At 36.9% G+C, this 19,701-nt stretch overlaps 1 protein-coding gene across 1 annotated transcript; it reads right to left on the bottom strand.

The window, feature by feature from the left end:
* Positions 1-15,765: 15,765 nt before the first annotated feature.
* Positions 15,766-16,592, bottom strand: LOC148949066 (putative methyltransferase-like protein 24). Its single transcript, XM_089092813.1, has one exon. It carries the CDS (start codon positions 16,587-16,589, stop codon positions 15,789-15,791), a length of 801 nt encoding a protein of 266 aa, XP_088948939.1. The 5' UTR covers positions 16,590-16,592; the 3' UTR covers positions 15,766-15,788.
* Between the last annotated feature and the right edge of the window lie 3,109 nt (positions 16,593-19,701).

Raw genomic sequence — 19,701 nt, 5'->3', positions numbered from 1 at the left:
GAGGCTGTGCTATTTGAACAGTGTTGTGAAGTCCGATACCCCCAACTCGAAAGGGTATCGATCCCCCTACCTTAACGGAAACGCCCGGTTCCCAGGGGTCCTCCCCAGGAGGGGTTGGGGGGGGGGTAACTTTATATTAAAAAAAAAAAATATTGCTTTATAAAAAAAAAGAAAAGTGTGTTCTAATTTTGATAAAACTTTCGTCAAAAAAAAAACTTAATCCAGTAATTTTATACTTTAAGGGGGAAGCTGTGAAAACTTCTGCCTTCCCTGGTCCAGGACTTCAAAGTATTATGGGTAATTGCCCCCTCTCGCCAGATGTTAGTGAAGGTACGTTATTTGAGATCCCCCTGGGTTTTTAATTTAGAGCTGAAGAAATGGACAATCTTATGCAAATTGTTGGCCCTCATTTTTCTGGGGACATTCTTAGTAATAACTATACATCTAGCGAATTTAGTCCTGAACACAAATGGTTATAAGATAAAAATAATGCTATGTCTCCGTTATCACCTGATACTTAGCTGTTAGACTCTACTGTCATTCATGTGCAAACATAAATTGTATATTTTGGCTCTCCCATGGCAAACGCTAGCATTATTCTAACTAAAACCGGTAAAGAATTCTAGAATACGATTGAGTAACTCCAAGAAATAGTAAATTTTCATATCCGGACTTTGGAGGGTCAAGATGTGCATAAGATATCAGTGACTCTAAATGTTTACTTAAAAGAGTGAACCTCTAGGGACATGTTTTTTTTTCAATTTTCGAAAGACCACCAGAAATTCTACCCACGTCTAAAACAATTTTAAGACAACATTTTAAAATTGGCGAAAAAACTAAATTCATACTTTGACACGATTAACTAGAGGGGGAGTGGGTCCACCGTTTTCTACTTTTACTACATTGATATTAATCTCATTAAATTTAAAAAAAAACTTCATTTGGAGGAGAGGAAAGGGTAAAAGAATTAATCGTCATCCGGATTGGACGATTACCAGAGGGGTTCAAGGTTTCACATTTGACACTGGGGTACAATGCTTTAAATATGCGTTTTTAGCAGCAGCCCATAAGACATTAAAAGATGAATCATCAATGAAAAATCTTGACAGACTTACACTTAACGGTGGTAAACATTTCCATAAATTAATTTTTTATTGTTAAGTGATAAGGTATCCGGTGTCATTTAAAGAAATAAGCATATTCGAAAACGCAAATTAAAATCTGAGGGGGGGGGGGGTTGTTCTCCAGTACGACACTGAATTTGTAGATGGGGGAAAAAAACCGGATACAAAAAGGAGTTTTGTATTCAGTGTGGACACCGATGGTAGAAAATGTAAAAAATTTTGTATGGATTATTTACCAACCTCCTAAAGATGTAAATTCTTAGGGTAATTTTTTTCCCGTCATGGCAATAAGTCGACTCTTATCTCAAGGCAAAAACAAAGGAGAACGTTTCTATTGCCCCATGTGCCTTTCCTCATTTAGATCTGAGGGGACGTTTTCAGATCACATGAACCCTTGCAAAATTCATGGAAATCAAAGAATAAAAATGCCGGCAGAAGGCAAAGACACTTTATAATTTGAAAATTTTAAAAATTCCCTTCTGCAATCTGATAAAGTGTCTTTAGACTGTGAAACAAGACTGATTGAGGTATCGAACCCATCAAGGGCAAATATAGTCAAGGAATACAAACTAGCTGCGTGTTTCTACGCTCACACCCGTCGTGACGCCAACAATAAAATGCAATTGGAAGAGTTTTTTTTAATATGGATGAGGAGGGCAGTATGGAAAAGCAATTGGTTTCGGTAATAAAAACGGCAAACAAGGAATTTTCACGATTACGTCATACCAATTATCCAATGACATTGTCGGATAAAGAGCAACTGGCGCTTGAACAGGTGACAATTATCTGGGTTTGTAGTGGTCCACTTGCCCCAAAAGACGCGGTGCAGGACCACAATCACCTTATTGACCACAATTCAACGGGAAAAAGTAACTTTCGGGGGTGGGCTCACAATTCGTGTAATTTAAAAATTAAACAACAACTTTTTCTACTGGTTTTTATACATAACTCTAACTACGATCTAAAGTATGTGCTACCAGCGTTGGCTCATTTTCAAAGAAATCGAACAGTGGATGATGATGATGATGCATGGGTGATAGACAGCATTACGTACAAAATCAGGCCTAAATCCGCGGATAAGTTGCTTGTTTTGAAATTTATTTGTAAATTTGTTGAAGACGATGTTGAGTACACGAATAAAATTCGCTTTTTAGATTCCTACAGTTTGTTCCCCAAATCATTGAGCGAATTAATTCAAATGCAGAAAAACGATGACGGCTACAATGCTTTCCCTCTTCTCAAGCAACAATTTCCAAATGATTTATATGATTTGTTAACGGTCAAGGGCATCTCTCCTTATGATTATTATGTTTCCATTTCGAGATTTACCGAGGAGACTATTCCTTGTATTGAATCGTTTTACGACAGTCTTCACGATCGTAGTTGCCCCCCGAGGAATACAGTTTTGCTAAAAAAAAGTTTGGGCAGAGGGAGGGTGTAAAAATGGGTTTGACTACTGCAAGCTGTATTTGTCAAGTGACGTGTTAACCCTGTTAGACATTATGTGTGAAAATACGGATAAAATCTATGAGGAATTGAATATCGATTTGGGGTATTATTATTCTTCGCCTCATCTAGTGATGGACCTTATCCTTAAAATTAGTGGGGAAAAAATTGGGCTTATCACCGACACTTACCAAAACCTTTGCATCAACAGGTATGTGAGGGGGGGGTTTATTTTTCATGGAGACCGTATCTTGGAAACTGATCCAACAGGAGAGAAGACGGGAACAAAATCGAATGCAGTTTTCCTTGATATGAATTCTCTCTACCCCTCAGCCATGTCCCATTATGCACTACCTTGCGGCGACTATAAATGGCTTAATGACCCTCAAGTTCCCCATTTCCTCAACATTAACAGTGTTGAGGAGAATGGGTCGGTAGGATGGTTTTTTGAAATTGATGGAGAGACACCAGCCGAGCTTCACGATTCATTAAAGGATTTTGTTTTCCCATGTATCAATAGACCTGTGACTAAGGACTCTTCGAGTCCTCGCAATAGGTGTTTAGTCGTGGTGGACGGATTGCATTGGGCACCTTCAATACAAAAACTTATTGCTGACATTCTGCCGAAAAAAACATAGTTTTACATCATGTAGCATTAAAATGGATTTGTAACCACGGTTTCAACGTCACAAAGGTTCACCGAGCCCTCGAGTTTAGTCAAAAACCATATTTGAAAACGTTTGTTGACACTTTTGTCGGCAAACGTTCTGCAGCACAGACGAAAGCCGAAAAAGAAATTTATAAACTAATTTTGAATTCGGCTTTCGGCAAAATGTGTGAGTGTTCGCAATAGGAATCATTGTGACGTTGTGACCGATCCAGAACAATGTGCTCGAATTATTGCCGATCCCAATTACACTTCCTTTACAATCATTGGCCTGGACATGGTACTTTTGAATAGGAAAAAAATACTCATTGTCTAGAATAAAAATATTTCTGCAAGCATTGCTATCTTGGAGATCTCAAAAAAGCTCAAGTTGGAATTCTACTACAATGTGGCTAGGTTACGGTGGCCGGAAAAGGGGCAAGTAGAGGTCTGCTACGGTGACACGGATTCTCTACTGCTCAAAGTAAAAACACCGAATGTAATTGATGATTTGGCGCACGGTTAAATTATCAGTTCACGGATGGACTACCCCAATTGGAGTGGTCTTTACCCTGAGCTAGTGAAACGTAGGACACCCAATCAGCTTTCATTTCTTAAATCTTAAACAGGACGCGACTTGATTTCCCGTGATATGTTTGTAGGTCTGAAGGTGTACTTTATACAAACATACGACGAGGAAATCAAGAAACGTTGCAAAGGAGTACCCACGCGCTATGTGGACAAGAATTTCGACATGAACATTTATAGGAATTGTATTGTTGAAAATGCAATTCAACGAGCCAAATTGTTGGCAATTCGTTCATTGAACTACAGGAACTTTACTGTAAATGTAGAAAAAATAGCCATGAGTACCATTTCGGACAAGGTATATGTTTGTCAAGATGGTGTGACCACCCTCCCCCTTGATCACTATTTAACTTCAGACAGGATCGAATGTATTGCCCACAGGGAAAGTCTCGGTTTAAATAAAGTCCTGTAAATTATTTCCTAAAAACCTTTGTTTTTGGGGGGGGGGGGGCTCGCGGCCTTTGGGGGGGGGGGCCTCGCGGCCCGGGGGGGGGGGAGGGCCGGCCGCCGCCAGCGCGGGGGGCGCACCGTCACCAAAGTTATCTTTTTTTTGGACTTAGAGCAGATTTTTTTTTTTTCAAGTGCTCTCTCTCTAATTTAATGTTTTTTTTCTCTATAAATAAACAAAAAAAAGTGTTTTTTCTCTGTGTGTGTGTACCTATGTAAATGTTGTTGTATTTTTTTATTATAAATAAATTTAAAAAAGTGTATTTTTTTTCAAGTGCTTTCTCTAATTTAATGTTTTTTTCTCTATAAATAAACAAAAAAGTGTTTTTTATCTGTATCTCCATGTAAATATTGTATTTTTTATTATTAATAAATTTAAAAAAAGTTTATTTTTTTTTCAATGTAATTTTAATTTTTTATTTTCAGATAATAAAAGAAAAAAAATATGATTATTTATTAGTGTTTGTCTTTGTCTTCTTCTTGACGAACAGAGTAGTAGTAGGGAAAAAAAAAATTATTTAGTCATTAGACAATTAGGGTCTGCAGTTAGCTGCCAGAGTGAATAGTTGAAAGGAACATGTATCAATTTAAAACACCATTCAGATCGTTTCTGCGTGGGCCCCCAATGTCGGGCAAAACAACACTCTTAACTAAAATAATTAAAAATTGTGATAAAATGTTTGCGGAAAAGCCGAAAAAAATCTACTATTGCTATAGTATTTGGCAGGAGTCATACAATAAAATAAAAGCAATTGCTGCTGCCATGGGATCGGTGCAGATACAGTTCATACAGGGACTTGATGTTTTCAACATTATTGAACCAAACTCTTGGCTGATCAGTGACTATCTGGCTGAATATATTGAACAATGGTCCCAGCAATTGCTGCATTTGTTCACTGTTCGCTCTCATCATGAACAGATTTCCGTTACTCTGGCTCTACACAATCTCTTTCATCAGAGCAAAGGTATGCGAACACTTGCTTTGAACTGCACCTACTATATCATTTACAGAGTTGCTCGTGATTCTAGCTCGCTAATAACTCTCAATAAACAAATATATCCAGGAGCCCCCAAATTTATGCTTTCGGCATACAATCAGGCAAATAATAAACATCACGGTTATATCCTATTGGATCTTAATCAAAATACACCCGAGGATCTGCGTGTAGTCACAGATATTTTTGACAATGAAGTTACAGTATATCTCCCTGTGAACACTAAAAAGACCTATTAGTCGCTATCATGACACTGAAGAAACTACATGAAAATAGACATTTGTTTTCAGTTCTAAGTACTTCAATACCTCCCCTTAGAAAAGTAATACTCAAACATGGTATTGACCATGATTTCATTAATCTAATATCTGAACTTTGTTTAAATTTGACAGATGGTATTGTTCAACTACCAGAAGTAGTTAAGCAACAGGCAAAGCAACATCATTCCATTGTACGTACATGGGCCTCTAAAAAGAAAGGAAAGAATTTTAAAAGGAAACGACTTCTTCAGGCGGGCGGTAGCTTTTTCACACTTTTACTGCCAATAATTGCAGGACTTGTAAACAGTTTTCTCTAGTGAGAATGTCTAAACCCTATAAATTGACTCCAATAGAAATCGCTCTCTCACCCGTCGAACACTTTGAGGACAAACTGAGTAAATTCCTCGACAATGAAACTATTGATGATGATAAAAAACTGATTTTACTTCAAGATGCACTTCGCCGAGTGGACAAACACTATCGATCAAATCCCACTGCTGCTGCTGATCCCAAAAAAGAATCATCTTCTCAAGAATCTACTGCTGCTGGTGCTGCTTGAAAACATTAACATAATTTGGTATGTTTTACTATTTTTTTGAATATGTTAATTAAATGCACCCCAACTTTGGTTTAACAAAGAACGCGACTCTTAACCTATCTCATGGAAAGTGGTCACATTCAAGTTGAGAGCAATGGAGAAGGGATTATAATTCAGGGCAAGAGCTATAATCTACTTGATTTAATGTATGACATGGTTAAAAATCGTAAAGGACTATTATCATTTGACACTCGTCTATACAACTTTCTAAATACATTAAACTTTCATAAAAGTATTATTGTTAATAGAAGAATTCTAAAAACAATAAACGACAATGCATCATCATCAACAACATCAACCACATTAGAATATGACCTTGAAGAAGAAGAAGAAGATTTTAAATACATTTTGTAAAATACTAGCACACCGCTGATGGCTAGACTAAAGCGAAGACGTATCAAGTCAACGTCACCACCAGCAGCCCGTATAAAAAAGGTTAGCGGACGTTACACAACATATTTAAGTTCAAAATGGCTGAAGTTCTGATAGGTGTTTATGAAAATATTGGCGGGGCGGGGAGTTTAAGTTCCCCCAAAACTCTTTCGAAAGTCACAGGTGTTCACATTAAAATAGTACAAGACTATCTACAAAATGAACCCAGCTACACTCTGCATAGAAATCATAGACTTCGTGCCAATCAATATCGAAAAACTAAAGCCTTTTACCCATTGCATATAATGCAAGCAGATCTCCTGACTCTAGATGAGCTTCAAAGACGTCACAATACACCGTACAAGTACATTCTACTTGCAATCAGTGTTTTTAGTCACTGTGCATATGCAATTCCATCGCGATCAAAGAGAGGTGTTGAAGTTGCTCAGGCTATTGAAAGTATTCTCGAAAAGGATTCATATAAAAAAATTCAAACGGATCGCGGTAGTGAATTTGTTAATCCCCATGTTGCAAAAGTACTAGAGAAATATAGTACACTGCTCTATCATAGTCACATTCCTATAAAGGTTGCATTGGCCGAACGATTGATAATAACTAATCGACTTTTAATTTCAAGATATTGTACACTGAAAAATACGCCGGCTTTATTCGTGATCTAGATAAAATCATGTTGATTTATAATCAACGACCTCATCGATCATTGTCCAACTCTCCACCAACGGAGGTTCATCATTCGAATCATAATACAATTGACAACTTTCTTAAACAATATTCCAATGAATCAAAAGCCAAGAAGAATAAAAATAAATTCAATGTTGGTGATACTGTTCGAATTCATAGAACAACTAATGTTTTTGAAAAGGGGAATTACTTGTGGTCCACAGAAGTTTTTAAAGTGGTAAAAATACAAGACACTAAACCCATAACTTATCGTTTGTGTGATATAAAAGATGAAGATATTCTCGGATGCTTTTATGACTATGAATTGCGAAAAGTTAAAAATTCTAATGAAATCTATCAAATTGAAAAGATATTAAAGACGCATACTCGCGGGGGTAAGAAACAGTTAATTGTTCTGTGGCTAGGATACAACTCTGATTTTGATTCTTGAATCGGTGTTGAAGATATTGACAATACCCCATGATTTCTATATAACATTCATGTCCAACGTTTCCGATCCTCTCTACAATGATTTGAATACGACAAGTGATTTTTGGACAAAACTCTCACCCACCATCAAATTTGACGGTGCATATGAAGTGGCTCTTGTCGACTGTATTCTCAAAAATACCTATGACATCCTGAGAAAGGATCGTAAATATGAAATAAAAATGAGACCCTATGGTTGGCCACCACCACCAGGCGATCAAGAACAAATTCTAAAAATCAATTGGATGGATTGTCCATATACTGAATTACCGTACGAGGAGCTCACCTGCATGAATGATTTATGTCGCACTATCAATAAAAGAATTTCTGCTGGTAAAAAAAGAGCTTTTTATTTCAACTATTCAAAGGAGGAGGGCAAGATCTACATTAGTTCACCTATTGCCAATGAAAAGGTTATTCTCAATGATAACCTAAAGGACGTTCTTGGCTTTAAGCTCAATATAATCAATGGTAGAAGTGATGGAAACACTAATTTAATTTTTGCTGACTACCCACCTGCCTTCTCCACGGACACTTGTATATTTCTCTACGCTTCATTTGTGGAAACATCTCGGGTTGGTAATTCAACTATTCCCCTCCTACGAGTTCTTGAACGAAAAACCAATCAAGAACATGTTCATCACTACAATATAAAGCATCTTCAGTATATTCCCGTAACCACTTCCTATTTGGAAATCTGTCAGTTAACACTAAGAACTAAATTAGGTGATTCTCTAGCAATTTCAAAAGGCTTAGCAGTGATTACATGTCATTTTCGACCCATTGTCAACGACGGTACAATCACCTAAAAAATGAACAATAAAAGAATTCCATTTGTCTGTCCCGATATTGATCGTTATGTTGGTGCTTTGATTCCACGTCAAAAAGGCACTGGATTGGACTACTACAAGGGGCGTACTACAATGTTTGGCTATGGTCTTGGTAGCTGGTTTGCTAGGCTATTTCGTTCTGCACTACCCCTTGCCAGAAAATATCTTGTACCTGTTGCATCGAATTTTGCTGCCTTCACACTACAGGACTGGGGGTCGGGCAAGAATTTCAAGGAGAATGTTAAGGAAAATATTAGATCTTCAGCAAGAGCCGTTGGTGAACAATTAAAATCTAGACAAAATGGGGAGGGATTGAAAAGGATGCGTTCGCGTCATTCACTCATCAGTCTCCCCCCAGGCATGAAGCAAAGGACATCAACAAGGACTTTGAGAAATAAAAGAACGAAGGGCAATAAGCAGCAGAAGAAGAAAAAGAAAAAGATGGTTAGATCAAAGAAGGATTTCTTCTCTTAAGATGACTTATCTCCCCCACAAGGAATCATATCCATCAATCAGTTCCTCATTGAATCTATTCAATGCTGAAAATGTTGATGTCAGTGTCAAGTATGGCTACTATAAACAATTTCACCCTCAACAACCCCTCTCGGAATATATACACTTTCAAATATTGCCAATGAAGACTATTTCATTGATTTGTCGTCAACATTTATTGATTTAAATGTTGTGGTGAAGAAAAAGTCAGATAATACAACTCCAAATGCCGGCGATGGTCTCTCCTCTGAAAACTGTATTCTACACAACCTATTCAAACAAATTAATGTATTTATTAATGGAACATTGGTTGGCACTAGCAATAATTTATCCAACTATGCAAGCTACATACAGTTTAAGATGATGACGCCAAAGGCGTACAAAGAGTTGAGAGGACAATCATTGGGCTATGAATATCGAACAGGTGTTGATACTGACGGTGAGTTGACTACTGCAGTGACCCAGGTGTATCATCTAGTTGGAAAATTAAATCATTAAATATTCAATATATCCCAATGGCTACCCCCCAATGTCAAGATTGACATAAAGCTACAGCTGGCACCATCTAATTTCATATTGAGAAAAACACTTCCTGCAGCACCCGATGAAAATGTTATTATCACATCGGCAATTCTCCACGTCCGAAAACAACAAGTTATGAGCTCTGTTGCATTGGCAGTGGAGAAGCTAAGAGCCAATGGTAACAACATTAAACTTCTTGTCCCCCCTCCAAGCACCAATCAACGTCACAGTGCCACCGGCTCTCGTAGCTATAGCGAGTCTTCATTTATCAATGGAGAAATTCCATCAAAATTGACATTGATTTATGTAAAGAGTGATAGTTCCACGTGATCCTGGACTGAAATCCTCAATGATTTTAATTTTTTTGGCATATCTAGACTTGTGTTCAAAGTGAATGTTATTCGACTATACACTCTATCATTTTAAAAAAAATCCTATAGAACTCTGTACGAGTTGACAATGCAATCCCTAGATCATGACTCTCAACTATTTGAAAATGGAATAACCGATTCAATGTTTTCAAAAAATCATGGGGTTATTGTTTTGGATTTTTCAGGCATGCAAGGTATAACCATAGTACGAACAGGGACTGTACGTTTAGAGTTTACATTTGCCAATGCTCTGACTGAGAGTATCACGCTAATATCACTGAGTCAATTTGATACCTATTGGGAAATCACACCCGACGGCAGTGTTCTACTAGACCTAGCAATATGAACACAAACCAAATAATCAACGTATTTAGTATGGATCCATACATGTCCCAGTACAAGTCCTATTGCATACCCTCGGACTTCATTGAAAAAATTCCAAGTGTTAACAATATCCTAATCATTGTTAATAGAAGTCCATCAACTTTGAAAACCAGTCATTGGCTATGCATCTTTCAAACAGCAAAGAATATTGAATTTTTTGATACTCTTGGCCTATCGTATAAATTCTACGCTCCATACATCAGCAACTTTATTGAAAGCAGGGGGAAAACCATTATTCAAAATCAACGAAGAGTACATAATATAGCTACTAAGACATTCGGCTTTCAGTCAGTACTGTTTTACATATTCAGATGTCGTCGCTATACATACAAATAGTTTATCGACATCTACGTTGAATTACTTAAATTTAACGAATTTCTCGATTATAAATCAATTAAAAGTGTATTTGATTTTGATTTTTGTTCCCTGATAATAAAATGTCACAAAATTTTATGTTAAATTTTTTATTAATAAAAAAAAAAAATTATATACATTATAAAAACGACTTTTCTACTCTTTAGATTTCATCCACTACTAGGTATTTGTCGACAACAACTAGTGCAGGTAGATTATCTGAATTCACAGTGTACTGATCCTGATGTAGTGCAATGTCAGGGTCACATTTTCTACAGTAGAGTGTGACTTCACTCTTGTCATATCTCTTTGTATAGTCAATGATACTATTCTCATTCATTCTATAGAATTCACATGTTTCAATTTGCCTATTTGAAGCAATGTCACAAATAGTGTCATCAAGTGTCGAATCACATTCCGTCGCTCCCAAATAAAATCAGTGGGTTTATAATAGTAACATCCAGTGTCTTCGCAACAGTGACGTAGAAACCATATTCTTTTGTTGTTCCGGCAGTTGAATCGCTGGTCCGTTTCCTCCTCCCAAAACAATCTAAAACCACGACGATACCAATCTCGTACCAATAAAATAAAATCACGGTTAGGATTCTTTCCAATCATACCGGGATATGTACTCTCCCACTGATTACATTTATCATAATAACAATTGGAGCCTAGGTGACCTCTAGGATGAGAGTCACACACCTCTTCAAGACAGGAATTACAACCTTTAATTTGCACAGCATATCCTCTATGCAATTTACACGGGTTGCATAATCTACACTTTTCATCATACTCTTCAATCATTGTGCAATTCTCACATGATGACCAGCTGCCCAGTGAGTACATACATAACGGACATGTATGGAACATTTTTTCATGTGTTGACACTCTCACTGCCACAATGAAACTGAGCTAGCAACAAAAAAAAATTGTCTGAGAGAGAGAGAGAGGAGTAAATCATCCTTGAGCACCCTCTTTCTTATGAAAAAAAGTCCTAAATTTCTAAACTAATGTTCAAAAGCATATCCACAATATCATTTTGCCGTGTCGTGATCAATATATCAATGAATTATGTAAATGCATTTGGACCACAATGTAGAAGCTTCATACAATAGTCTAATGATGGGGAATCAGTTTTCATTATATCGACAAGCATTCCTCGAGAAAATATCTTCCTTTGAATTGACAACTCTAGAAAATCATCGTCTAGAACTAAACGTTTTTCCATAAGAACTAGATTCCTCATGATTCGATCTTTCTCGAAACTGTCCATTTTTTGAGTCCTAACTCTCTCACGGTCAACTTCAGACTAAACAGAATTTCTTTTTTCTACTCTAGAAAATATACGCTTGTCTACTTAAGAAAAAAAAAATACCATTGATTTAGAAACAGTTTTATTGAACATAATTACAATAATAATATTTACTGATACATTTTGTTCTCGTCAATATATTTCGATTGAACATCTAATTCTGATCGAAGTTTATTTATATGCATACTAATTAATTCTCATTCAAAACATTACTGTTCCTCCTTCTTAAATTTGGGTAATAATATCACGTATCTCGCATGCATAATGTCCCATTCAAGACATATTCTAAAGCCAGCAGTTAATTCCCCAGCCACATTAGGTATTCGTATATCGTTGCTGCTGCTGCTGTCGGTTCCTTCATTAATCTCCAATAATGTAAATGCACCACTCATTTTTTTTTCTCCACTAATATCCTTGCAAATAAAAACTATTCTCTTTGAATTCACTTCTCTTACTAATATCATTTGTAACGAAAAATATTCCTTTTATTCAAATCCTAATCACCAATCAAGCTATACTCGTTCCTCTTGGCAAAGGTGTAATGACCTGTAGAATTGGACTACCAAAAAAACACGTTTGGTACGGGGGCGTACGCAAAGTATATAGCTTCAAACAAATTCAATATGATATTTCAAATTGTTATAGCTTCACCCAAATTCCATATGATATTTCAAATTGCTATAGCTTCACCCAAATTCCATATGATATTTCAAATTGCTATAGCTTCACCCAAATTCCATGTGTAAGCAAAGTATTTCCTATATGTGTAAGCAAATTCATTATTAGCATTCTACTGGGAAGGCATAGGGGTTTTGAGCCCTTCTCATGTTAATTTCTGCTCGTTTTGAGTTTGACTAGGTTATTTATTGTAATTTCTGTTTGTTTTGGGTTTAATTTATTTATCGATGCTGATTTGTTGTAGTTTCACGCTTGGTAGATTATTTGATTTTATTTTTACTCATTTTTTGTTTAATGGAGTTCTTTATTTTTCTTCGAAAAACTTATTTTGTAGAAAAAGTTTTTTTAAATTAATTATATGTAAATAATGGATAATTTGCACAACTTGCAGTCGTTTCTCCAGGGGCGGTGGGAGGCCATGTCATCTACAGAGACATAGTGATTGGACCTTTCAATTATGCTGAACTAAATGGCTATCTCAAAGTTTTGATTGGATGTCTTCCATGAAAAAAGGGGTGAGGGGAGGGGGACCAGTTGCCCTCCTATCCTCTTAGTCACTTGAAAAAGACACTAGAACTTTAAATTTCTGTTTGAATTAGCCCTCTGTCGATCTTCTAGGACGGTTGATTTGATACGATCACCCCTGGAAAAAACAACAACAAATAAATATGCACCTATAATCTTACTTCTGGCAAAGACCACAAAATTCCATAATTTTGTAGATAGGAGTTTGAAAACTCAACAAAAGGGTTCTCTGACTCTGACATGTTGAGTCTGACGGTGTGATTTTCATTAAGACCACTTGACTATTTGGGGTGTTTACCCCTTTTTTCAAAATGAAGCAAATTTTCTCAGGCTCGTACCTTTTAATAATTGGTTCAAACTAGCCAATTTGTAATCAAACTATTTTTATTACGGTTACTATTGAGTTGAGTCGTTCCTTATTTAAATTTCGTTATCACAAACTTCTGGACACAAAGTAAATTCCAGAAATAGAAGAATGCAGATTTGTCAACAAAGGTTTGTCAACAAAGGGTACCAAGTTAGGTTCCGTCACAAGACTAAATCCATTATATATGGTTAAAAAACACAATAAAGTCTTTCTTTATTTAACTAAGTTTTTGGTTTAATTTAAGCTTAAAACTCAGCCATTCGAAATGTATGAATATTCTAACCAAATATAGTTATTCACAGGATAAGACCAGCGTTTGACGATAACCACGAATACGTCTCGATCGTCACAGGCATCTAAAATTATCCAGCAGTTAGGAGCTAACACATCTGAGACAACGAGAACAAAGCAATTGAATTAACCCTGATCTATCAAACAGTTTGTGGTAACAAACTGTAAGTAAGGAGCGACCCGGCTCAATAGTAACCAGAACTAAAAAATGGATACCAATTTGATATATCTATTGATACCAACAGATACATCAAAAGAATCTGCTTCAAAGAATCGGCTGATTTCAAATATGTAAGTTCCATTAAGTTTAGTCTTACCCATCAAAGGTTACGAGCCTGAGAAAATTTGCCTGATTTACGAAAAAGAGGGGAAACACCCCCTAAAAAGTAGGAGGGCATCTGGGTCCCCTATCATACCCCATTTGTCTCAAAATCATCCGATCAAAATTTTGAGATAGCCATTTTGTTCAGCATAGTTGAAAGGCCGAATAACCATGCTGTTGGAGATATCATGACTCCCCAAGCCCTGGGATTTTCTGCTGGTGGGATTTTCCACGGGGATAATTTTCCATGGGGAGGGAAGTTTTCAGGGTAAATTTTACACTGTGGGAATTTGCCTGATTCCTGAAACACTATTTTCATTTAATTATAACAATAAGAAGCTTTTTTTTTTAACTTTAGCGTAAAGAACAAGCTGTTGACGAAGAGTAACCTCCCTCATATACATAATAATTTCTGTTCGTTTTGAGTTTTAACGTTGCTCCTTACTTACAGTTGAAAAAACTTTTTTATTTATTTAATTACATTTTTGAGAGTCTGCCAGAGTGGCTATTGACGTGGATAACTTTTATGTTACAAATATGGCTATTAGACTACTCTAGTCCTGTAGGTGTACTGGGTACTACTGGGATTAGTCAGGGCCCAGAGTTCATGCGGGGCCCGGAGTTCGATCCCAGATAACTGGCGCGTTTCATTTAGTGGACACCAAACTGAGTGTTTTTAATAAGCTGCATGTTGTTCTCAAAACACCTATGAAATTCAAAAAATTTACACAACTTTAAAAAATCCAGAAGTAATTACTTAGGTACTTGTCAATTAGCCGGAACCCACGCGAGAAGTCAAGTTTGGTTAATGCTAATGAAATAAAACACAATATGAAGAAAAAGACAAAAGTTGCTTAAGAAACTAGTCAAACGAGTCTTTCAATAGAGAATTGGATTGCAACTTCCCTATTCAATATATCCCGTAGGTTCGGGCTAATTGACAAGTACCCTTACTTATATAATTCCTAAAAGGATTTCAAACTTTATTTTAATTTTTTTTTTTACTTCTATTGGGAAAAAATCAACAAAAACAACATTGTCGCCCTAAATTTTGAAATTATCTCATTTGTACCTTCGTTAAAAAAAATGTTAGAAAAAAAAAACAGTATAAGCCTAGAATTAGGGCTGTTGAGAAGGAAACATGTTAAGAAAACAATTCTTCCCTTGTATTATGCAGAAAAATTGTAGTTAACGAATTTTGACTGCAATCCCACTATAATTTACCCCCTCCCTAGTGGACAAATATATAGCCTATCATAATTATATTTCGCGTGCATTTTGCCCTGGGTCACTCTTGTTCAATCCATGTACCCGTAAGTTGAATCAACTGTCACGAAATCAAGGAACGGAAACTCACATTGGAAACACATAATTTGGACTATATATCTGTACATTGGGGGGGGGGGATGTGCGTAAAGTATAGTAGAATTGCAGTCAAAATGTATTGACTACAAATTTTCCACATATTATGAAGTTAGAATTGCTTCCTTAACATGTTTCCTTCTCAACAACTCCTATTCTTAGGTTTTTCCAATTGATTCCTTGAATATTCAAGAGCATAGCTTGAAATTTCAGCCTCAGTTAAAGCAATATGATGCTTTGAACAGTGGGACGCAACCCAATTTATTCCTCGGTTAACTAAATATCCTCAGTCTTTCTTATTAAACAACGTTTATATAAAACAAGACATTTATTCATATATTAATCTTTCTAAAACTCTTATTAAACCACGACAGTTCCAAGCAATAGTGGTTAGTCACTGTACCATTTTTATCAGTACATGCAAAGTTTGGGAGGGATTCAAAACGTTCAAAACTCTGCTCCAAAAGCCAAAAGGCACCATAATAATCATCGTAACGATTATGCACTTCCATGGCAATCTGTTTCACATTCATCAATACTCCAGACTCGAGCATCTCGAGCAATGCTTCATATTCTGCCCCTTCTATATCTATTTTAAGCACGTCTATTATTTTATTGGTATGGCCAAATTTGTCCACTAATGTCCCTAAGGTTCTTAGCTTCCAACCACCTGGATCACTCAAATCGTCAACTTTTCCAAGTCCAAAATCATAGAAATGAATGTTATCAGAATATTTAAATGATTTTTTACCAATGCTCGGATCAAATGCTAACACTTTACAGCCGTATACCTGCATAGCCTCCTCAAAGCTCCAGTCCTTATTTACACCAAAACTATATATTAAACATTTTCCATTTGGATCTGGCATCACATCACTGTCTAAACATAATGTCTTATTTCCATCATAGTAATTTTTAAAATAAAATTTTCCACCAAAAGATTTCTTAGACTTACAGGCGTTTTCGTTGCGCCAAGTGAAAAAGCGCTGGCTATCGTTACTATTAGCCAAAAATGGTCTTTGAAAGTTGTTATATTCTTTGGCATGTCCTTCTGGAATATATTTATAATAAACGCTGAAAATGCAGAATATTCCCAATAAAATAAGCACTTTTCTAACTGCCAAACTTAACATGTCAACAAGATGACAAAGACTAAATCAACCTGTTCGGGTTGTACCATGAATTATACCATGTTGTATAGCGTGTTGGCCGCAAGGCATAAATAAAGATTCGTAGGCATTAAGACATAAATGTATATAAAACTGGAGAATGGGGTTTAACCCCTCTCCCTCCTAAAGTTACGAACGTGAAGTAGATATCATCAAACGCGTGTAGCTATTATTTTATTTTGTTCCCATAGGTAGAAGTGAAAGGCGTTTACTGGCTTTTAGAGTGTTTCTTGATGTCCAAGTTCCTGACACGATTCTTCAGTTTTTAATCTAGGAGTTTTTGAAAGTAGTAAATTTTAGGACCGGAATTTTAAAATGAAAAGTGGGGGGGGGGAACAAACGAATCCTCCTCTATAGAAATTACTAACTTACGATAGGTATCACAAAGCGTGTATTACTGTCTTTGTATTTCGTACCCCGAAGTAAAAGGGAAAGGCGCTTCCCCTATTGCGTGCAACAAAAACTTTTCTTGGACAGGGCTCGTCCATAAAAAGCTGTATCTACGCTCTTGGGAATGGACCTAATAAATATTTGTGTCTTTTGATGCCCCAAAGCCTATTTTTTTTCTAAATAGATTTAAAAAAAGGGTACTCTTCTATTAAATGGACTCTTTTATATAGTGCTAGTTTGGTTAATCCTAACAAAATAAAATAAAATAGGATGAATATATAATAGTTTAGAAACAAATTTGGGCTATATATTTGCATATGAGGGGGGTGGGGGTGGGGGGGTTAAAGCATACCATATATTAAATACGTAACCTAACCTAGGTACCTTCCCCTCCCCCTAAACCCCCAAAAACAACAATTTAAATGCAGTTCTTGCGTTTGTTTATATCTCAGAAGGCATTGTAAACCTGTTTTCATCACGCGTCTCAGTCTATTTCGTGACTGGTATGCATTGCCGTAGATAAAAGAGTCTGTTTATTAGAAGAGTACCAAAAAAGTTTCTTTGATGGAAGGAAAGAGTGAATTTGAAGCTTAAAGTGAACGAAAATTATTGCTTCACTGCCTATGCAGCATGCGTCTATGAAACTATGAGAAATAAACCGATCGATAATATTACCCATTGTGTTTAAGATTAAGCATTGCTAGCGTTAAAACACAAAACCCGTGTAAAAGAAATCGGAAAGCTTTATTTTTAAACCTTAGAATTATCTTAAAGCGCTTTATGCTTCTACTATACAAAAAAAAGAAAATCTGATGTAGTTTTGAGTTTTCAGAAATACCCTAGTTTTGAATAATCTTCAAATATAAGGGAATATCATGAGTGGGTTTAACCCCACCTGGTGTGTGCCTGGGAGGCTACCAGGGTTCTATCTGTATTGCATTATGGAGCGTTATGTCAATAAACCCAGACTCCCAGCCAGGTCTGTTAAATAATGTGATGACAGCCATCGAAAAATACCGTATAGATATGGCTATACGATCTAAGAAACGAAATCCTCAGTTTGGGTCCCTCGATTGCAAGAATTAACACATGTTATATTCTAGAAAAGAGAGTGCAAAAACAGCTAGTGTGGCAGTGGCTTTAAGCGATGCAGCGAAGAAGCGCCTTCTAGGTAGGGAAGCAATGAATGATTGCATCTTGTGAACGCGTTTCATGACTACCCTGGCAAAAATTACCGTTATAGCCGTGAATACACCAGCCACGGGGTCGCCCACTTCCCGCCACCTGGTGTATATCTTGTGACGCTATGTGTGCTGCACAGATCCACCACGCTTGTATCAGTCCCCAAAACGCTTGCCACAGTTCCGCCACGCTCAGGGGCGTCATTGGGGGGGGGGGGGGAGTCGCCCCCCGATTCAATAACGTTGAGAAAAATATTAGGTGCTTGTTAAGAATCCGGTAAGTATGCGAGAAGTGAAGTTTCGTTAATGCTAATGAAATAAATTAAAATAGGATGAAAACATAATTGTTTATGAACAAAATTAGGCTATATATTTGCACATTAGGAGAGGTAGGGTAAAGAATAGCATATATTAAATACGTAACCTAACCCAACCCAACCTAGGTGCTTTTTATTCCCCCTAAACCCAAAAAACTCGAGCTTAAATATAGTTCCCGGAGTGAGAAACCCTTTATTTATACATTCTCTCATATGAAATACCGGGTATCTTAGCAATACAATTATTGCGTACTTACCGGACTCTTAACAAGTACCAAAAATTATTATATATCCTATGTCCCTTGAATATCTGGATATGAACCCCTCTTGCCCCCCACCCCACAAAAAATACTGAAGATTCCTCCCTGACCACGCTTGGCACGCACCATTTCGTGTACCGTATATAGTTTCTGACAGTGGGTACAGTGGCGGATCTAAGGAGGCCGAGGGAGGCGCGCGCCCCCCTAACGTAGTCTAAAGTAGTATAATTTACTTAATTAACGCAAGATTGCGTTAATTAAACTTGCTCCTAACGCAAGTTTATCGGATCAACCTATTTTGTGCCCCCCTAAAAAATCCTGGATCTGCCCCTGAGTGGGTAACCCCTCGGCACCAACCAATGAATCGAGTGATTCTGATCAGCTGTTAAGAAATGTCACCAACGATGGCTTATAAACACGGTATATTGGTTGTGTGCGGTGATTTCAATGCAAAGGTTGGTTGCAACTAGATTATTCGCCAATGGCGGTCGGCCCGTCTGGACTTGGAGAAATTGGCAATAACGGTGTGTCTCTTATAGATTTTTGCACTACTCATGACTGGATTGTTGGGGGGACATGGTTACCCCACAAAAATTTTCATAAATCTACGTAAAATTCACCTGAAGACACGACCCAAAACCAAATGGACCATATGCTCGTCAGCGAGCGCAGAAGACGCTAAAAGATTTTTGTGCTTTTAAAAAAGCTTCTTCATTATTCTAATTAAACGAACCTTGTGCTTCAGGAGTCGTTCTTAGACTCCTGAAGAGAATTGGGATACAATTCAAACTTTAGCTTTCAGTGAACAAAATTTTTTTTTGTTTAATTTCTGACGTTTTTCAAACAATGCCAGGAAATCTGGCTGCACCTCCACGGAAAAATCCCTCATCCCCACGGGTGTATCCTGTAGAGCTAGACGATTCAATCC

Source organism: Artemia sp. Qi Xiang Cuo, chromosome 8 (assembly GCF_049724085.1).
Source record: "Artemia sp. Qi Xiang Cuo chromosome 8, ASM4972408v1, whole genome shotgun sequence".
Classification (NCBI taxonomy): Eukaryota; Metazoa; Arthropoda; class Branchiopoda; order Anostraca; family Artemiidae; genus Artemia; species Artemia sp. Qi Xiang Cuo.
The sequence above is the reverse complement of the archived record's forward strand: the minus strand, read 5'-3'. Positions and strand labels throughout refer to the sequence as shown.

Excerpts from the sequence above, each read along its gene's own strand:
- LOC148949066 (XM_089092813.1), bottom strand. The coding sequence starts at position 16,589 with ATGTTAAGTTTGGCAGTTAGAAAAGTGCTTATTTTATTGGGAATATTC.